Source organism: Oncorhynchus masou, chromosome 32 (genome assembly GCF_036934945.1).
Source record: "Oncorhynchus masou masou isolate Uvic2021 chromosome 32, UVic_Omas_1.1, whole genome shotgun sequence".
NCBI lineage: Eukaryota > Metazoa > Chordata > Actinopteri > Salmoniformes > Salmonidae > Oncorhynchus > Oncorhynchus masou.
The window spans coordinates 44,141,512-44,162,682 of NC_088243.1; the positions used below are offsets into that span (position 1 = coordinate 44,141,512).

Consider the following 21,171-nt stretch of genomic DNA (forward strand, 5'->3'; position numbering starts at 1 on the left):
TGCTAGGCACAAGCAAAATCCGAGAGGAAAACCTGATTCAGTCTGGTTTCCACCAGACACTGGGAGATGAATTCATCTTTAAGCGGGACAATAACCTAAAATACAAATATACCGAGTTACAGATTTGACTTAAATCTACTTGAAAATCTACTGCACAACCTGAAAAGGATTGTCTGGCAATGATCAACAACCAATTTGGCAGAGCTTGAAGAATTTTGAAAAGAGTAATGGGCAAATGATACACAATCCAAGTGTGAAAAGCTCTTAAAGACTTACCCAGAAGAACTCACAGCTGTAATCACTGCCAAAGGTACTTCTATAAAGTGTTAATTCAGGGGTTTGAAAATGTATGTAAATGACATATTTCTGTATTTCATTTTCAATAAATTGGCAAAAATGTTTAAAACCATGTTTTTACTTTGTCATTATGGGTTATTTTGTGTAGATGGGTGAGAGACAAAATATATTTAATACATTTTAAAAACTGTAACACAACAAAATGTTGACGAAGTCTAGGGGTATGAATACTTTCTGAAGGCACTGTAGTGTACTACTTTTGACCAGAGCTTGTAGGGCTTTGGTCAACAGTGGATGGGTCCTGGCCAAAAGTAGTGCACTATAGGCAATAGTGTGCCATTTGGAAAACACACAAGTTTGCCAATCTGGGTTTCTTGCTTTTTTAAGTTGCTCTAATGTTTTGATATGATTAATGATGTGTTCAAATTCAGGGACGCAACTTTGGCTTTATAAGTTGTTGGGATATATATGTATATATATTACACACACAGTACCAGTCAAAAGTTTGGACACACCTACTCATTCAAGGGTTTTTATTTATTTTTACTTTTTTATACATTGTAGAATTATAGTGAAGACATCACAACTATGAAATAACACATATGGAATCATGTAGTAATCAAAAAAGTCAATGTACCCTTTGCTTTGATGACAGCTTTGCACACTCTTGGCATTCGCTCAACCAGCTTCACCTGGAATGCTTTTCCAACAGTCTTGAAGGAGTCCCCACATATGCTGAGCACTTGTTGGCTGTTTTTCCTTCACTCTGTGGTCCAACTTATCCCAAACCATCTCAATTGGGTTGAGGTCAGGTGGTTGTGGGGGCCAGGTCATCTGATGCAGCACTCCATCACTTTCCTTCCTGGAGGTGTGTTGGGTCATTGTCCTATTGAAAAACAAATGATAGTCCCATTAGGCGCAAGTCAGATGGGATGGCATATCACTGCCGAATGCTGTGGTAGCCATGCTGGTTAAGTGTGCCTTGAATTCTAAATAAATCACTGACAGTGTCACCAGCAGAGCACCATCACACCTCCTCTTCTATGCTTCATGGTGGGAACCACACATGCGGAGATCACCTACTCTGTGTCTCACAAAGACACGGCAGTTGGAACCAAACATCTCAAATTTTGACTCATCAGACCAAAGGACAGATTTTCACCGGTCTAATTTCCATTGCTGATGTTTCTTGGCCCAAGCAAGTCTCTTCTTCTTATTGGTGTCCTTTAGTAGTGGTTTCTTTGCAGCAATTCGACCACACAGTCTCCTCTGAACAATTGATGTTGAGATGTGTCTGCTACTTGAACTATGTGAAGTATTTATTTGGCTGCAATTTCTGAGGCTGGTAACTCTAGCTTATTCTCTTCAGCAGAGGTAACTCTGTGTCTTCCTTTCCTGTGGAGGTCCCCATGAAATCCAGTTTCATCATAGCGTATGACGGTTTTTGCGAGTGCACTTGAAGAAACTTTACAAAGTTCTTGACATTTTCCAATTGACTGACCTTCATGTCTTAACGTAATGATAGACTGTAATTTGTCTTTGCTTATTTGAGCTGTTCTTGCCATGATATGGACTTGGTATTTTACCAAATAGGCCTATCTTCTGTATACCACCCCTAACTTGTCACAACACAACTGATTTGCTCAAACGCATTTAACTTTTAACAAGGCACACCTGTTAATTGAAAAGCATTCCTGATGACTACCTCATTAAGCTGGTTGAGAGAATGACAAGAGTCTGTTAAGCTGTCATCAATGCAAAGGGTGGATATTTTGAAGAATCCTAGATATAAAATATATTTTAATTTGTATTTACACTTTCTTTTGGTTACTACATGATTCCATATGTGTTATTTCATAGTGATGTCTTCAGTATTATTCTATATTAAAATAGTATTAAATTGTATTAAATAGTATTAAAATAGTAAAAATAAAGAAAAACCCTTGAATGGGTAGGTGTGTCCAAACTATTGATTGGCTGATTGGAGTTTTATTATATACAGTGGGGAGAACAAGTATTTGATACACTGCCAATTTTGCAGGTTTCCCTACTTACAAAGCAAGTAGAGGTCTGTAATTGTTATCATAGGTACACTTCAACTGTGAGAGACGGAATCTAAAACAAAAATCCAGAAAATCACATTGCATGATTTTTAAGTAATTAATTTGCATTTTTTTGCATGAAATAAGTATTTGATACATCAGAAAAACAGACCTTAATATTTGATATAGAAACCTTTGTTTGCAATTACAGAGATCATACGTTTCCTGTAGTTCTTGACCAGGTTTGCACACACTGCAGCAGGGATTTTGGCCCATTCCTCCATACAGACCTTCTCCAGATCCTTCAGGTTTCTGGGCTGTCACTGGGCAATACGGACTTTCAGCTCCATCCAAAGATTTTCTATTGGGTTCAGGTCTGGAGATTGGCTAGGCCACTCCAGGACCTTGAGATGCTTCTTACGGTGCCACTCCTTAGTTGCCCTGGCTGTGTGTTTCTGGTAGTTGTCATGCTGGAAGACCCAGCCACGACCCATCTTCAATGCTCTTACTGAGGGAAGGAGGTTGTTGGCCAAGATCTCGCGATACATGTCCCCATCCATCCTCCCCTCAATACGGTGGAATCGTCCTGTCCCCTTTGCAGAAAAGCATCCTCCTGTTCCCATTGAATGTTGTGCCCCTGTCCAAATGTGTGCTGGCACTCAGAAAATAAGAGAGAACATGTTATCATAAATGGGATGTTTGAAATTGACCCAGTACCAAAATCCACAGCTGCTCAACGACTAAATTATTAAATTAATTACTGTTATTAAATTCATTATTTCATATCTGTGCAGCGCACCAATTACATTTAGTGGATGTTATGAAGTATTAAATTGTAAAACATAATGTGGTTTTACAGTAGTGATGTAGTGCATACTGTGCGTGACAGATGTCTGTAAACCAACTGTTTGTGTCCCCCTAAGCCTCTGGTCTGGAGGCAAGGATCACATTGTTTATGTCACATGTCTAGTCTGTCAGTCTGACGGCACTATTAGTATGTCATATAGCTCTCTTCTCCTTAGTATGTGTAGTCCTTTAGGGTAAAGTCTTCAGTAGTCATCTCTAGGCTGTGTGTTGTGTTACCTCCTCCATAGCAGAGGCCCGGTGGACTGTGTGTGTGGCTGACTGAAGGAGATGCCTGTTAGTGATGATTCATACATACAGACTTGACTGTATACGGTGCATTCGGAAAGTATTCAGACCCCTTGACTTTTTTCACTTTTTGTTACATTACAGCCTTATTCTAAAATGGATTAAATCGTTTTTTTCCCCAAGCTTGGCACACCTGTATTTGGGGAGTTCATCCCTTCTCTGCAGATCCGCTCAAGCTCTCTCCGGTTGTATGGTGAGCGTCGCTGCACAGCTATTTTCAGGTGTCTCGATCGGGTTCAAGTCCGGGCACTGGCTGGGCCACTCAAGGACATTCTGAGATCTGTCCTGAAGCCACTCCTGCGTTGTCTTGGCTGTGTGCTTAGGGTCATTGTCCTGTTGGAAGGTGAACCTTCACCCCAGTCTGAGGTCCTAAGCGCTCTGGAGCAGGTTTTCATCAAGGTTCTCTCAGGACTGCTCCGTTCATCTTTCCCTCGATCCTGACTAGTCTCCGAGTCCTTGTCGCTGAAATATATCCCAACAGTATGATGCTGCCACCACTATGCTTCTTCGTAGGGATTGTGCCTTCCTCCAGACGTTAAGCTTGGCATTCAGGCCAAATAAGTAAATCTTGGTTTCAACAGACCAGATAATTTTGTTTGGCCAGTATTCCACAAAGGCCTGATTGGTGGAGTGCTGCAGAGATGATTGTCCTTCTGGAAGGTTCTCCCATCTCCACAGAGGAAGTCTCGAGCTCAGTGACCATCTGGTTCTTGGTCAGCTCCCTGACCAAGGCCCTTCTCTCACCGATTGCTCAGTTTGGCCGGGCGGCCAGCTCTAGGAAGAGTCTGGTGGTTCCAAACTTCTTCCATTTAAGAATGATGGAGGCCACTTTGTTCTTGGTGACCTTCAATGCTGCATGAAAAAAAAAATGTACCCTTCCCCAGACCTGTGCCTCGACACAATCCTGTCTTCGGAGCTCTATGGACAATTCCTTCGTCCCTCATGACTTAGCTTTTGCTCTGACATGTACTGTCAACTGTGGGACCTTATATAGACAGGCGTGTGCCTTTCAAAATCATAAAAATAATATATTGAGTTTACCACACTTGGACTCCAATCAAGTTGTAGAAACATCTCAAGGATGATCAATGGAAACAGGATGCACCTGTGCTCCATTTCGAGTCTCATAGCAAAGGGTCTGAATAATAATGTAAATAAGGTATTTCTGTTTTATTTGTTATAAAATTTCTAAAAACCTATTTTTGCTTTGTTATGGGGTATTGTGTGTAGATTGAGGAGGAAATGTTTTAATTTAATTAATTTTAGAATAAGGCTGTACCATAACAAAATATGGAAAAAGGAAGCGTTCTGAATATTTTCCTAAGGCAATGTATGTGTTTGTCATGCTTCCTCCATTTCACAAATGCTTCCTACTATTGGATTTGATTTGACTCCTCCTCCTCTTCCTGCAGAAATTGTGATTGCAGGGAAGGGAACTAGGGCAGGGAAGAGAGAAGGGTAGCTAGGAGTATAATCCCTAGCACAGGACTCATTACTTGTGGTAGGTCTGGGTACCAATGTATGCCACTGGATAATGTGTACTTATATCTGTGACAACTGAGCAGGCTCTTGCAGCAGAGTTTGCGGAGGCGGTGGATGGAGAGGTGGGAGGAGATCGAGAGAGACACGAGAGGAAAGAGAGGGAGAGAGTGAAATAGGGGGAGGAGGGAGGAGGAGATGAGAGAGGAAGGAAATAGAGAGAGAGGTTGGAGAATGCTGCTCACCAGTGAAATATAGAGATTGCTCTTGATTTCCCCAGGCTTTAAGCCTAAAGATCAGCATTATTCTGTTTTATTGGTAATGAAATTAAAATATTTTTCCTCTCTCTTTCTGTCTCCCTCTCTCTTTTTCTCCTCTTTCATTCTCCCTCTTTCTCTCCTCCGCCTGGCATCACCCTTTACACAAAGTGACGCCATTAAGGCCTGGAGGCCATCTGTTAGTTGCAGCCCCTTGTATTTGGCCCCGCTCTGTTCTACGTGTCAGGGCCAGTATATGTATGATAGCCACTTTATTTTTAATTGCATTTGAATATGCATAGAAGCCATTGTGATGGCTGTTGTTGACAACATCCTAAGATAAAGGCTTTGGTTAACCTCAGAAACTAGGAACAGGACCTCGGTTGACTCCACTAGAACTTCTCCGAAAGCTCCAGAGGACATGCAGCCCACTTCGAAAGCCTTCCTCACTGAAACTATTGGTGTCCTGTGCAGCTTTGGTCTGGAGACTTCACAGCTCAATTATATTCAATGCTACAGTACAGTGTATGTCCATCTGCTCCATAAAATATTTCAGGCTTTAATTAACCAGAAACATTGAAACACCGGAGAGGCAGAAACCTTCAAAAAGGCAGAAACAATAAAAGGAATATATTGATAAATAGCCGCAAGACTGATTCTTATGACTTCATACTACAACTAGGAATGGGTAGCAGCATCCAATGTAGAGACCACAGCCCCACACCCAAGTAATTGAATTCTCTCAGGTAATATACTTGAACCCAATTAACTCCTGTCTCACCTTAACAGTGTGGGTGCTGCAGCAGCCAGCCAGTAAGTCAGTTCCCTGCAGTCTACAGACATTATCGGAATGACAAGGGTTAATTGAGTTTATTGGCCAGGCGTGTTCCGGCAATGCGCCCAATATACAATTACGAAGCACAGTGATTCAGCTGGATCAACAGGTGGGCTCCCAAGCAAGCTGGGGTCACGGAGGGCCTGGTTGGCTTTGTCAAAGGATCTCAACCTAATCAGACATGCTGGCCGAAGGGGGACTCTCTGCAGACAGGAAAGGTCAATGCCCATACTTGTCACTGATTCACCCTCTTTGAGGTGGTGCAGGAAGGAGCGGTAACAGGGAAAAGGGAGATAGCGAGGCTTTTGGAAGCGTGTCCTTTGCACTGGAGCATTGTTCTTTGAAACAGTACAGTCATTCCGTGTCTGGTACCATTATCACAGCTGTGTCACAGACGTGTCACAGACAGGACAACAAAAATAGCTGTTAGCACTAGGATTAGTGTGCTTTGCCAATTTTGCGTCAGCCTGGGGTTCAAACCCGAGTTTCCTACTCTCAGTGACTGAGTTATTCCGCCACGCCAAAAGCCCAGTACTTTGTAGTGTGGCCCATATTAAAGCATTGATATAGTATCGCATTACTTGTAGGTAAAAAAAGTTGGTTTGGAGTGCATGTTAAGATAAGGTTGTCAGTCATATTGTGGGAATTATATAATGACGGGTCTATTCTTAATAAAATCATAGGCTTTACAAATTGATTACTTTCTCTTAGGCAGGCACTGTGCTACAGTAGTTAAACCAAAATCCATAATGAATTGTCTCAAATTTCTGATAAGACACTGATGATTATTAATGTTGCTATTTAAAGCATAATGAAGGGATAATTGCAGTCATACTCTGACATTTCACAACCCCTTCTGCATATTTCTCCCCTCGACATGAGTGCAAAAGGATTAAACGTACGAAAAATAAAAACCCTCAAACAGTGAAGATCCATCTCCCTCTGAAAAGTCCCAATTATTGTTAGTTTAAGCATTTCATCTATGGCCTGCTATTTTTTTTCTTGCTTTACCCTGGTAATAAGAAATTAAATATGTTCTGAAGTATATTGATGTAAGCTGCTCTACCATAAAATCATAGCCTCTTTAATAAATGCTTGAAATTAGCTATGGGCATCAGTTGGAATGCAAGAAGGGGAGAGAAAGCAGCACATACTATAGGATGAATGGCAAATTCCTAGTCAAGCCCCCTGACTATGGTTTGATAAATTTGGGCATTGGGGAACTAGCTGGAGGTTGATCTACATGGACGGTGAACATTACTCTCTAAAAGGTATCTATGACCAACGCTCTGTCATAGAAACGCTTGTTTAATCCTGGGCTGTTCGTTAAGTATGGCATTCAAAGCTAGCTCCCAGCTTAATTAGCGAAGCGCTAATTTATCCCCACCAGTATTAATTTACGAAAAAGAGAGAATACGTTTGGAGAGAGTAAAACTAAACGACAACACTGAAATTCTGAAAGTGCTATCATCACCCAGTCATGCAATGCGAGTAGACTGAGAAATCCCCAGTTGAGCCGACCATGAAATGTGGCACGGATGGAACTATTCACACTGCAACTTTTTTTGCTGCCATTTCCCCCATTTAAATATATTGTCATCGTGAATATTTTCGAAAACCCCATTCACGAGTAGCAGTGCATAGAAAGAGTTAAAGACTTTAAAGTGTTATTAACAGTGCTTTTTGGGTTCGCAAAATGGTTCTATTAACAAGGGGATGAAGTCTTGCAGAGACATCACAGGAACATTTTAATAACTTGCATAACACTTTACATGAAGTTGCTCTTATAGGCCTGTCTGTGTAGTAACAATGAAACTACCCTGGTAACAACACTGCATTAGCATAATAATGTTCAGTTGAACAATGGAACATGTTCTATGAATGTTTCATGGGACTGCCAGGCACTAAAATCACTCCATACTGTCATCTATAGCTCGGTTGTATCCATAGCACAGCCCCGTCCCTCAGCTTACCAAACAGTGCCAGGATCAGGCTGTTGAAATGACATATTGTGCCTTTAAAGTTCTCTCTTCCCTTCTTTACTTATGTTTAGGCCTACTTTTTGTTCTACCTCTTATGTTGTAATCCCTGTGGTAAATAACAGGTACAAACCTTACACCATTAATGAGTAATACGGATGGATTTTAGGAGGCAAACAAGTTTTTTGTTTTTCTAAAGTTCATTTCCTTGTATGACTTGAAAGGTCATGTTATCCTCTAGAGCCTGTTGTATTCTGAGTTTTTGAGGATATTTGAATTGAGAGTATTTCTCTATTTTACAATCAAAAGGGATTGCTGCTTCAAAATTCCAAGCATATTGTATGCGACAGAAACGTTTGAAGTTAGTTCATTTAGACATAGTAATATTAGCTCTTCCGATGGTGGCCTGAGGAGGGCTTGCCTCCAGCCTCATTACAGATAGCTGTCCGTTAGATGCTTGCTTGCTGGGATGTAGCATGCTAACAGGGTTCCTACCACTTTCAATGTTTTGCACTCAACTATGCTATTTATAGGGTGTAGTAACAAACCACTTCCGACACTGACCTTCTGCCTCTATAAACTACATTCTAGGTATCATTAAGATCAAGTATATTTGCAATTCTGGAGAATCAAATCATATGTTATTTGTCACATACTTCATAAACAGCTGTAGATCAAATGTGAAATGCTTACTGACGGGGCCTTCTCAACAATGTAGAGAGAAAAGAAAATAATAGACAGTAAAACGCGTAACAAAGTAATAATAGATACATAACGAGTAAAAATAACTTGGCTATATAAACGGGGTACAAGTCGATATGCATGGGTATGAAGTAATTGAGGTAGATATGTACATATAACTAGGATTAAAGTGACAGATAATAAACAGTAGGAGCAGCATATGTGATGAGTCAAAAAGTTAGTGCAAAAAGGGTCAATGCAGATAGTCCGTGTAGCTATTTGGTAACTATTTAGCAGAACTGTTCCTTTAAGTGTTTCTGGAGTATTATCTAGTAAGGTGTCACTCAAAAATTCTGTGAATGACGCTCGTTTGTCTCCGAGCGGAAGGAGGTCCCTACGGACTCTCTCAGCCATTCTGTGTATTCAAGCAGCAAGCTCTTTCATTCAGTCGAGTTAAGAGAGGACAGTTCCTCTGAGAGTTCTCAAAATTAGACACAAAATGGGAAAAATATATCAGAGGCCCTTAAAATATCTCCTACTAAATTGCCTCGCATATATACAACAACAATTCCAAGTTAAGCTTTTCACGAGAAGCTATATTATCCTAGACGTGTGACTTCTGAGTTCTCATGTTAGTGCTAAGTAGCCCGTTTTGCCCACATACTCCGACTTCCACTGTGTAGCTGTGTCTGCTAGAGGTATACAAAAGAGCAACAGGAACATTGCAGATTTAGCACTGTGTTTAGATCACTTTCCACCTAAGTTTTGGAGCGGCTAATTGATAAAGCCACGGCTACTGGCATCTCATTGCTGTTGGGTTTAGTGGTAATTATAGCGCAAGATAATCTAAAAGCTGGATAAATAAATAAGAGCTGATGGGACTTTAAAGTCCTGCTGATGGAGAAATTCTGGATGCAGATGAATGGATTATGTTTGGGTTGACATAAGGAGACAGGCTCAGATGCAGCCTGTGTGAGAAGGACAGTTTTTCTGTATTCCAAATCAACGCCTAGCCCCTCCTACTCTCTAGGCACTCCTGTAGATCTGAGAGGTTTATAGGTGTAAACAATATGGGTAGTAATTACCATATTGCTTGCACCTACCTAGTGGTGTAAAGTACTTAAGTACAAATACTTTAAAGTACTACTTAAGTAGTTTTTGGGGTATCTGTACTTTATATTTGACAACTTTTCCTTTAACTTCACTACATTCCCAAAATAAAATAATATACTTTTTAAGCCATACATTTTCCCTGACACCCAAAAGTACTTGTTACATTTTGAATGCTTAGCAGGACAGGAAAATGGTCCAATTCACACACTTATCAAGAGAACAACCTTATTCATCTCTACTACCTCTGATCTGGTGGACTCACTAAACATACGTGTGAATTTTAAATGATGTCTGAGTGTTGAAAAATGTTGCCGTCTGGTTTGCAAAGGAATTTGAAATGATTTATACTTTTACTTTTGATACTTAAGTATATTTTAGCAATTACATTTACTTTTGATACTTTTAGACTTTTACTTGAGTCATTTTTCTATTAAGGTATCTATTAAGGTATGACAATTGGGTACTTTTTCCACCACTGCACCTACCAAATCTTCTCAGATCTCCACAAGTACATAGGGGATAAGGGTTATTTTAGGACCGGGCCATTGCTGCCCTGTGGCTGACTGTTGTGATGTATGCCAGGGGATAGGGATTTATTTGGGATTCAGCCTTTGCCTCCCTGCCTGCCTGACTAATAGGGCCTTTGGTCTTCCTCTCCATAGATCCTCCGGTGGTGGAACCGGTGTTCACAGAGATCCGCCAGGGTCTGGGTCGCGCCTTCACCCTCAACTGCCGGGTGCTGCGGGCGCACCCGTCCAAAGTGCTCAAGTACGAGTGGAAGCTGGGTACCAGGCTGCTGACCATGGGCCAGTTCGACCAGCGCGACGAGACGGACTACCACGTCAGGGCACTCAATAGGGAGGGCTACGGGGAGTACACCTGTGAAGTGACCAATGAGGCCGGTGCGGGTGCCTGCAGGTTCTTAGTCACAGGTATGTATAACAGACGTCTTTCATTTAATTTTCTTACATTTTATTTAACTAGGCAAGTCAGTTAAGAAAAATTCTTATTTACAATGACGGCCAAACCCGGACAACGCTGGGCCAATTGTGCGCCCTATGGGACTCCCAATCACTGCTGGATGTGATACAGCCTGGATTCGAATCAGGGACTGTAGTGACGCCTCTTGCACTGAGATGCAGTGCCTTAGACCTCTGCGCCACTCGGGAGCTCTTTGGATAAAAGTGTCTGCGTGTATTATTGTTATACACTGCTCAAAAAATAAAGGGAACACTAAAATAACACATCCTAGATCTGAATGAATGAAATATTCTTATTAAATACTTTTTTCTTTACATAATTGAATGTGCTGACAACAAAATCACACAAAAATGATCAATGGAAATCAAATTTATCAACCCATGGAGGTCTGGATTTGGAGTCACACTCAAAATTAAAGTGAAAAACCACATACAGGCTGATCCAACTTTGATGTAATGCCCTTAAAACAAGTCAAAATGAGGCTCAGTAGTGTGTGTGGCCTCCACTTGCCTGTTTGACCTCCCTACAACGCCTGGGCATGCTCCTGATGAGGTGGCGGATGGTCTCCTGAGGGATCTCCTCCCAGACCTGGACTGGAGCGAGACATGATGTCCCAGATGTGCTCAATTGGATTCAGGTCTGGGGAACGGGCGGGCCAGTCCATAGCATCAATGCCTTCCTCTTGCAGGAACTGCTGGCACACTCCAGCTACATGAGGTCAAGCATTGTCTTGCATTAGGAGGAACCCAGTGCCACAGCTCGCATTGATGTGCCATCCTGGATGAGCTGCACTACCTGAGCCACTTGTGTGGGTTGTAGACTCTGTCTCATGCTACCACTAGAGTGAAAGCACCGCCAGCATTCAAAACTGACCAAAACATCAGCCAGGAAGCATAGGAACTGAGAAGTGGTCTGTGGTCACCACCTGCAGAACCACTCCTTTATTGGGGGTGTCTTGCTAATTGTCTATAATTTCCACCTGTTGTCTATTCCATTTGCACAACAGCATGTGAAATGTATTGTCAATCAGTGTTGCTTCCTAAGTGGACAGTTTGATTTCACAGAAGTATGTTATGTCCAATTTCTTTCCTCGAAGGATAAATAACTTTTGCAGACTGTAGTGTACATTAATGTATGTAATGCACTGCTTTTGGATGTGTATCAGTCAGATCTACAGTATAAATAGTAACAAGCAGTGGGCTAACCGAGAATTGTGCATCAATGGAGAGCTGCCCCTTTAATATGCCAGTTCAACTGCTCCTGCCAGTCTCTCCTGGACACAACGGTTGCATCCCAAATGGCACCCCATTCCCTATTTATTACCTTTATCCAGGCCCCATAGGGCTCAAGTCAAAACGAGTGCACTATTTAGGGAATAGGGTGCCTTTTGGAACGCAGGCAACCTATTGATTTGATTCACGTTCACTTTGTGTGAGTGCTCCCTGTTGAAGCGAGAGACTCCCATTGTTAATGCCTGGAGACAAGTAGAATCCACTCCCTGACTATTCTAATGAAATGTATCCCATGGAGATGGCCTTGTCAGCCTTAATAAAAATACATTTTTAAAAAACCTAATAAGCTGCTTATCGCCGACACAGCAAAACGTCACTTGTTTTCCCTGTAAGCATGAATGGCGTAAGCAGCGAAGTTCGTACAGAATTTCAATGAGTTATTGAATAGACAGATGAGAGGAATATCTGTTTTAATAACATGCAAGGCAAGGTGTGAAAATACAAATGGGCTGCATTAGTGTTTTGGTATTAGTATTCTTAGCTCTCAGCAAGATGTCAGTTATGTAAAGTTTAATGTGTGTTTTTACATGGCACTGCATCAACACTACTGAGCATAGAAAGTGTCACTGTGGTTTTAAGTGGCTGTTTGGGGAAAATACCTATTCAAGGAAGAAGCCTCAGAAAGCCCTGGTTTGTTGTTTATTGCTGAATCATGTTATCTTTCAATGAGACTTCATAATGTATTCAAATTCTAATAACTTCGTTACCACGAGACAACTTCTTATGTGGGCATGCAGCAGAATCAGCAGGGAGAAAATATCTTAGTTGTCAATGTGATATGGTGTTGTGATTTTGTTGTTCTGCTCTTAAGCTTTTTCAACATCAGAGGCTCAACCTCTATCTTGCTACCAACCATTTTCTGATGGATGGGAGAAAATGGCTAGAATGTTTTACCGCAAGTGTTCAGAGTCTGCAGACCAAGAAGTGCAACTGTATCACTGCTAAAGTCTTTCCCAGGTTATATTAGTCCCAACTTGGATTTGCATTGGCAATTTTCTGCCCTGCACAGCAGCCACAGGGAGGATTACTGCACTCTCCATTCTGTCCTCCACCCCATAGAAAATGTCAGCAATTTAGAGAACACGAAAATTCAGGTCCACTTGTTATATGAGAAGGTCACCTCGTATTCCTGTACGGCATTCCTGAAACGATTTGATTGTCGAACAATAACGAAGAGCAAGAAAACCTGTCTGTGTTCCTAATACAGGTTTGTGGTTCAAATACTCCCTCTCTTGTTTGAATCTTTGATATATATTCTGTCTGGAAAGACCATTAGCTTCCAAACAACACTTCTGCTTTTATTACGGATTAATGCTTCATATTTGAGTGCTTTTTTGAGGAGTTCAGTCACATGAAAGCAAGGCAATAACAAACCTTGAAGGTAAACTCAGTGATACGATTTAGATGCAGAAAGTTAACAGCATAATGGGTCAATTTCCGCAACAACTAAGAGAGTTTAAGTGCGAAGCTCTACTTCTCCGCATTTTTGGTCCCGTGGCTACAATGCTGTAACAGCGTGAAGAGAACCTGTGCACATGCGCAAATACTGTGTGAGAGAGAGGTCTTGGCTCTCGCTTATCTCAGTATGGTTGGTGTGATTGGTTGTGGTCTTCTATGTGTCATGTCACGTTACAATGTGCGCGTATTCTGGGTACCTTCTTCTGATTGCACGATGGCAGAACATGTGGCGTAGCAGTAACATTGCTGCACCTGAGGCTGGTAATGAATGTTTGACAAGATGACAGTGCCACATTTCTGGGGAGTTGGTTGTGAAATATTGATGGCCTTGGTTTATCTCAGATGTCTGTTTTCGATGGGTAACAATATAGAGGTGTAAGCTATTTGGTCAAGGGATAAGAAGTGATCAGGTAGGCCTATTTCCTGACGTTTACACTGGATCAGAGCATGACATTTTTCCTTTCAGGATGAGTGGATATAATGGATGTAAAAACAGACTTTATTTGCCGAGGTGAAGAAAACATTACTTTGAGAAGCTCTACAGCTCATCAGTGGTGCTGTGTTAAGCAAATCAGAAATATTATCAGATCCCTAAATGGGCACATTTATAAGCCTACATTTGCGCGCAGGACGGGCATTGAAGCTCATCTGGAGGTTTGTTAACACAGTGTCCAAAGATGGGCCAGATGTATACAGAATGGTGTCGTCTGCGTAGAGGTGGATCAGAGAATCACCAGCAGCAACAGCTACATAATTGATGTATACAGAGAAAAGAGTCGGCCCGAGAATTGAACCCTGTGGCACCCCCATAATGACTGCCAGAGTTCCGGACAACAGGCCCTCCGATTTTACACACTGAACTTTATCTGAGAAGTAGTTGGTGAACCAGGCGAGGCAGTCATTTGAGAAACCAAGGCTGTTGAGTCTGACGATAAGAATGCTGTGATTGACAGAGTTGAAAGCCTTGGGCAGGTCGATGAAGACGGCTGCACAGTATTGTCTTTTATCGATGGAGGTTATGATATCGTTCAGGATCTTGGGCGTGGCTGAGGTGCACCCATGACCAGCTCGGAAACCAGATTGCATAGCGGAGAAGGTATGGTGTGATTCGAAATGGTCGGTGATCTGTTTGTTAACTTGGCTTTCGAAGACTTTAGAAAGGCAGGGTAGGATAGATATAGGTCTGTAACAGTTTGGGTCTAGAGTGTCTCCCCCTTTGAAGAGGGGGATTGACCGCGGCAGCTTTCCAATCTTTAGGGATCTCAGTCGATACAAAGAGAGGTTGAACAGACTAGTAATAGGGGTTGCAACAATTGCGGCGGATAATTTTAGAAAGAGAGGGTCCAGATTGTCTCGCCCAGCTGATTTGTAAGGGTCCAGATTTTGCAGCTCTTTCAGAAAATCAGCTATCTGGAGGAGGCGCACTGGAGCTCTTGAGCACCGAGCCTGCCCAACCTTACCTAGTTGAATGTTCCTGTCGCCCTGCCAGTGCGGCGAGGTGGAATAGCCCGCACTGGGCTGTGCTGGCGAACCGGGGACACCATGCGTAAGGCTGGTGCCATGTACGCCGGCCCAAGGAGACGCACTGGTGACCAGATGCATAGAGCCGGCTTCATGGCACCCTGGCTCGATGCCCACTCTAGCCCGGCCGATGCGAGGAGCTGGTATGTACCGCACCGGGCTATGGACCCGCACTGGGGACACCGTGTGCCCCACAGCATAACACGGTGCCTGCCCGGTCTCTCTCGCCCTCCGGTAAGCACAGGAAGTTGGCGCAGGTCTCCTACCTGGCTTCGCCACACTTCCTGTGTGCCCCCCCAAATTATTTTGGGGGGACTGACTCTCGGGCTTCCATCCGCGCCGCCGTGCTGCCTCCTCATACCAGCGCCTCTCCGCCTTCGCTGCCTCCAGCTCTTCCTTGGGGCGGCGATATTCTCCTGGCTGTGCCCAGGGTCCTTTACTGTCCAACTCGTCCTCCCATGTCCATTCCTCCTTGCACTGCTCCTGCTGCCACTGCCTGTTACCACGCCACTTGGTCCTTGGTTGGTGGGTGATTCTGTCACGATCGTCGTAAGGAACGGACCAAAATGCAGCGTGGTATGTGTTCATGATTAAGTTTTTAATTAAAGAAAGCACTGAACACTGAATACAAACTATACAAAACAATAAACAAATAACGACCGTGAAGCTATCATAAGAACTGTGCTGACACAAGCAACTAACAGACATCCCAATATCATAGAAAAACAAACATAGCCTGCCCACCCCAACTCACGCCCTGACCATACTAAATAACGACAAAACAAAGGAAATAAAGGTCAGAACGTGACATCCAGGGCCCAACGCAAGAAAGGATCTGATTTTACGAATGTCTATACAGTTACAGCTGTTTGAGAAAGCATGCAAGATTGAGCAAAAATGTGAGATTAGATTTACCAATGTCAAGTCCTAGGTGATGGAGATCAGAACCTTACCATGAAACAGACACACGGTGGTCCCCGGTTGTGACCATTTTCTCAAGCATCTGTGTGCTGTCAGACCTTTGATTATTTTGTGCCACCAGGGCCACAATAATATGAATGGTATTATTGAGTTTATTTATTTAACAATTGTTTTATTTTATTACTATTCTATACATTTTTTTTCTTTATTGTTACAATCCCTACCATGGGAAGTATTTGGTGTTCCATTATTCGACTCCTCTATGAGAACTTAGTAATTTTTAGAATAGCCATGGAGTAGTCTATGTGTCTCTGAACATTTTGTTGTCAATATACAGTTTATCGACTACGAGAGCTACAAGCTTCCAGTTTAAACTATTCTCCTCTATCTGTACTGGGGGTCCAGACTTTGCGCCATTCTGCAATCTGTAACGGTTTTCATGCGGTGAAAGAGAGTCGAACCAAAATGCAGCGTGTAGATTGCGATCCATGTTTAATGAACAAAACGTAACACAAATCTAAATAAACACTACAACAACAAAGAACATAACGAAAACCAAAACAGCCTATACTAGTGTAAACTAACACAGATACAGGAACAAGGACACTAAGGACAATCACCCACGAAACACACAAAGAATATGGCTGCCTAAATATGGTTCCCAATCAGAGACAACGATAAACACCTGCCTCTGATTGAGAACCACTTCAGACAGCCATAGACTTAACTAGAACACCCCACTAAGCTACAAACCCAATACCAACACACCACATACAAAAACCCCATGCCACACCCTGGCCTGACCAAATAAATGAAGATAAACACAAAATACCTCGACCAGGGCGTGACACAATCTCCCTCGGGAACTTAACATTCATTGCTATTTTCGTGCCAATGAGTCTTTTTACCCAGGCTTTTAACCATTACTTTATCCTTAAAGAAAGTAAATTTGGCAACAATTGGGCTCTCAACTCTCTGTCCTCTGTCCGAAATGCTGTACATGTTTGAGTTGGATTTTATCGACAGCATTGAGTGGGATTTGAAGCGCTGTAATAAAGATTTCATTCACTACCTTTTCGGGAACTTCTCCTCTTTCTTGGATACCCGTAAGTACTCGATTTTCTCTCATAGATCTAGTCTGTATGTCAAGTAAGGCTTTTCTCAGGAAGATGTTCTCCTTTTTAAGTTCATTAACATCTGTTTCTATCTTATTGACTGTCTCTTTTCACTTGTTTGTTTCTTTCTCCATTTTCGCAGCTTTTTCGTCACTCGTTTGGAGGCTCGCCTTCAACTCCTTTGTATACTTACTGACTAATTCAAGTATGCCCAGTTTGTCATTAACAGATGACTTTAACAGATCGCTTTAACCCTTTACCAGTCCCGGTGGTGAAAATCATAAATCGTCTGTATCCGTCGAGGAGTTGCATTGTCTTTTGGAGATTGATTCTCCTCGTTTACTCTCCGTCATGTTTGAGTGTTGCTTGTTTTCGTAATATTTGTCAATACATTTCTCTCGCCTTTTGATTTGTTTTGTGTTGTTATCCAGATTGAATGCTATTACCTCTGAGTATATGAAGTGCTAATATTTAGTTTAAGTATGATATTGAATATTTCGTTTTTTATCTTTAGTCGATCTGCACCGTGTTCAGTCTGCCATCTTCACTCAATCAAGCTTCACTCATTGTGTGGATTGTTCAAGCACCTTTGGCAGCAATTACAGCCTCGAGTCTTCTTGGTGGAATAGCCAAGAATAGTGTAATAGTATAACAGTATGACTCTACAAGCTTGGCACACCTGTATTGGGGAAATTTCTCCCATTCGTCTCTGCAGATCCTCTCAAGCTTTGTCCGGTTGGATGGGGAGCATTGCTGCACAGCTAGTTTCAGGTCTCTCCAGTGATGTTCGATCGTGTTCAAGTCCGGGCTCTGGCCGGGCCACTCAAGGACATTCAGAGACTTGTCCCGAAGCCACTCCTGTCTTGTCTGTGTGCTTAGGGTTGTTGTCCTGTTGGAAGGTGAACCTCTCTTTACTTTGCTCTGTTCATCTTTGCCTCTATTCTGACTAGTCTCCCAGTCCCTACTGGTGAAAAATGCCCCCACAGCACCATGCTTCACCGTAGGGATAGTGTCAGGTTTCCTTCAGACGTTATACTTGGCATTCAGGCCAAAGAGTTGAATCTTGGTTTCATCAGACCAGAGAATTTTGTTTCTCATGGTCTGAGAGACTTTAGGTGCTTTTTGGCAAACTCCAAGTGGGCTGTCGTGCCATTTACTGAGGAGTGGCTTCCGTCTGGCCACTCTACCATAAAGTCCTTATTGGTGGAGTTCTGCAGAGAGGGTTGGTTCTTCTTGAAGGTTCTCCCATCTAAACAGAGGAAGATCTTGGTCACCTCCCTGACCAAGGCCCTTCTCCCCCGATTGCTCAGTTTGGCCGGACACTCTATGTAATGGGGAATTGATAGACGTTAATTGTCAAACGTGAACAATCCACACAATGAAGTTATGAAACAATGAATGTGCACAAATTCACGGAAGAGTGCATTCAGGAGAGATATCGTGCGTTGTGCCACACTCCCCTTCTTGTACCGTGCCATCCCACGACCTCTGCAATGGATTAGTTTTGGCCTCCGCAATTGATTAGTTGACAGAGATGGGTGCAAATAAGACAGGTGCCTGGTGTGCCATAAAAAATACATATATAATTTGCTGTGTGTAGTACTCTGTATGGACAGATAAGATGAGACTGGGGTGTGTGAGCAGCCAGCTTGTGTGTAACCTACCAGCCACCTTGTGACCCTTCCCTGACCTTTCTGTGACTGTGAGGCTAAAGCAAAAGACAGATGGGAGGGGTCCGCATCACTCCAGGGGCAGTCCTGCTGAGTGTAAGCTTATAGCCAATATGCTTTCAAATAGGCTTCTCTGTCTGATGTCATACTTCCATTGATCTCAATGACTTTGTAGCCATGCTTAATCATATACAGTGTTTATTTCTTTCTTACTTATAGGCTATATATTTTGTCCACAAACAACATTTCCATGTTTTTATTGTAAATGATTGATGGGAAATGGATGAGCTTGGATAACTTTTTCTTTCAATCAAGCTTTGAGATAATAACAAGAGGGAGCTCTGTTGATCTAGCTAGATTGTGTCAAACACAATCAAATATTTATATTTTCATTATGATGTTTTCTTTTCTCCATGAAAACAATTCAATATTAGAATAGATTCGATACAATTAGATAGCTTTAGCTCAGCAGGCTAATACTAAGGCATTAGCTCAGGAGCCAACGCAAGTCTCCAGGTTCCAGACAAGGGTAAACATCACTCGAACTTGCTCGCAAACAACCTCTGTTACACACACATACCTTTCATGTTCAAAATCCTAAAATATGAGACAGGTGCAGTATGTTGTGTTGAATCATTATTCACTGTAACATCAAATATACAGTACTTTATCCACATTTTGTTACATTACAGCCTTATTGTTTTTTCCCCTCATCACCCTACACACCATACCCTATAATGACAAAGCAAAAACGGAAATATCACATTTACATAAGTATTCAGACCCTTTACTGCAGCGATTACAGCCTTGAGGCTTCTTGGGTATGAAGATACAAGCTTGGCACACCTGTATTTGGGGAGTTTCTCCCATTCTTCTCTGCAGATCCTCTGTCAGGTTGGAAGGGGAGTGTCGCTGGACAGCTGTTTTCAAGTCTTTCCAGAGATGTTTGATCGGGTTCAAGTCTGGGCTCTGGCTGGGCCACTCAAGGACATTCAGAGACTTGTCCCAAAGCCACTCCTGCGTTGTCTTGTCTATGTGCTTAGGGTCGTTGTCCTGTTGGAAGGAGAACCTTCGCCCCAGTCTGACATCCTAAGCGCTCGGTAGCAGGTTTACATCAAAGATCTCTCTGTACTTTGCTCCATTCATATTTCCCTCAAACCTGACTAGTCTCCCAGTACCTGCCGCTGAAAAAACACCCCACAGCATGATGCTGCCACCACCATGTTTCACCATAGGGATGGTTCCAGGATTCCTACAGACGTGACACTTGACATTCAGGCCAAAGAGTTCAATCTTGGTTTCATCAGACCAGAGAACCTTGTTTCTCATGGTCTGCGAGTCCTTTAGGTGACTTTTGGAAAACTCCAAGTGAGCTGTCATGTGCCTTTTACTGAAAATTGGCTGGCCACTACCATAAAGGCCTGAGTGCTGCAAAGAGGGTTGTCCTTCTTGAAGGTTCTCCCATCTAAACACAGGAAGTCTGGTGCTCTGTCCAGGTAACCATCGGGTTCTTGGTCACCTCCCTGAGCGAGGCCCTTCTCCCCTGATTGCTCAGTTTGGCCGGGCGGCCAGCTCTAGGAAGTCTTGGTGGTTCTAAACTTCTTCCATTTAAGATAGATGGAGGCCACTGTGGTCTTGGGGACCTTCAATGCTCATAAATGTTCTGGTACCCTTCCCCAGATCTGTGCCTCAACACAATCCTGTCTCGCACCTCAACGAACAAATCCTTCAACCTCATGGCTTGGTTTTTGCTCTGACATGCACTCTCAACTGTGGGAAAGGTGTGTGCCTTTCCAAATCATGTCCAATCAATTGAAGTTACCACAGGTGGACTCCAATCAAGTTGTAGAAACATCTCAGGATGATCAATGGAAACAGGATGCACCTGAGCTCAATTTCGTGTCTCATAGCAAAGGTTCTAAATACTTATGTCAATTATGTATTTCTGTTTTTATTTTTTGATTCTTCGGGGGGGGGGAAAACTAACGTTTTTGCTTCGTCATTATGGGGTATTGTGTGTAAATTAATGAGGGGGGGGAATAATTTAAGCAATTTTAGAATGAGGCTGTAACGTAACAAAATGTGGAAAAGGTCAAGGGGCCTGAATTCTGAATGCACTGTATGTGATAGATACTAGGACTGACCCCAATTAGTCGACTAGACGATTGTTTGGTCAATAGGCTGTTGGTCGATCGATAATTGTTTTAGTTGAGCAGTAGCAAATATATATCATTTTTTTAATCAAACAGTGCACTTAAAGCATGAGACAAGTTCAATGCATATATCGTTTATTTTATTAAAACACATAGGGTGTGTCTAATGTATGGAAAAATACACATTTTAAAATGTTGGTCAAAAGAACAGATGACTTTCGTTGC

The 21,171-nt window shown here is 42.4% G+C and overlaps 1 protein-coding gene across 1 annotated transcript in view; it reads left to right on the top strand.

Annotated features, from left to right (window-relative positions):
- Nucleotides 1–21,171, top strand: part of LOC135526114 (MAM domain-containing glycosylphosphatidylinositol anchor protein 2-like) — a 233,339-nt gene that overhangs the window by 147,167 nt on the left and 65,001 nt on the right. Inside the window, exon 9 of the mRNA XM_064954226.1 lies at nt 10,498–10,767. Coding sequence (XP_064810298.1) covers nt 10,498–10,767 — 270 coding nt within the window. The remainder of the gene's footprint in view (nt 1–10,497; nt 10,768–21,171) is intronic.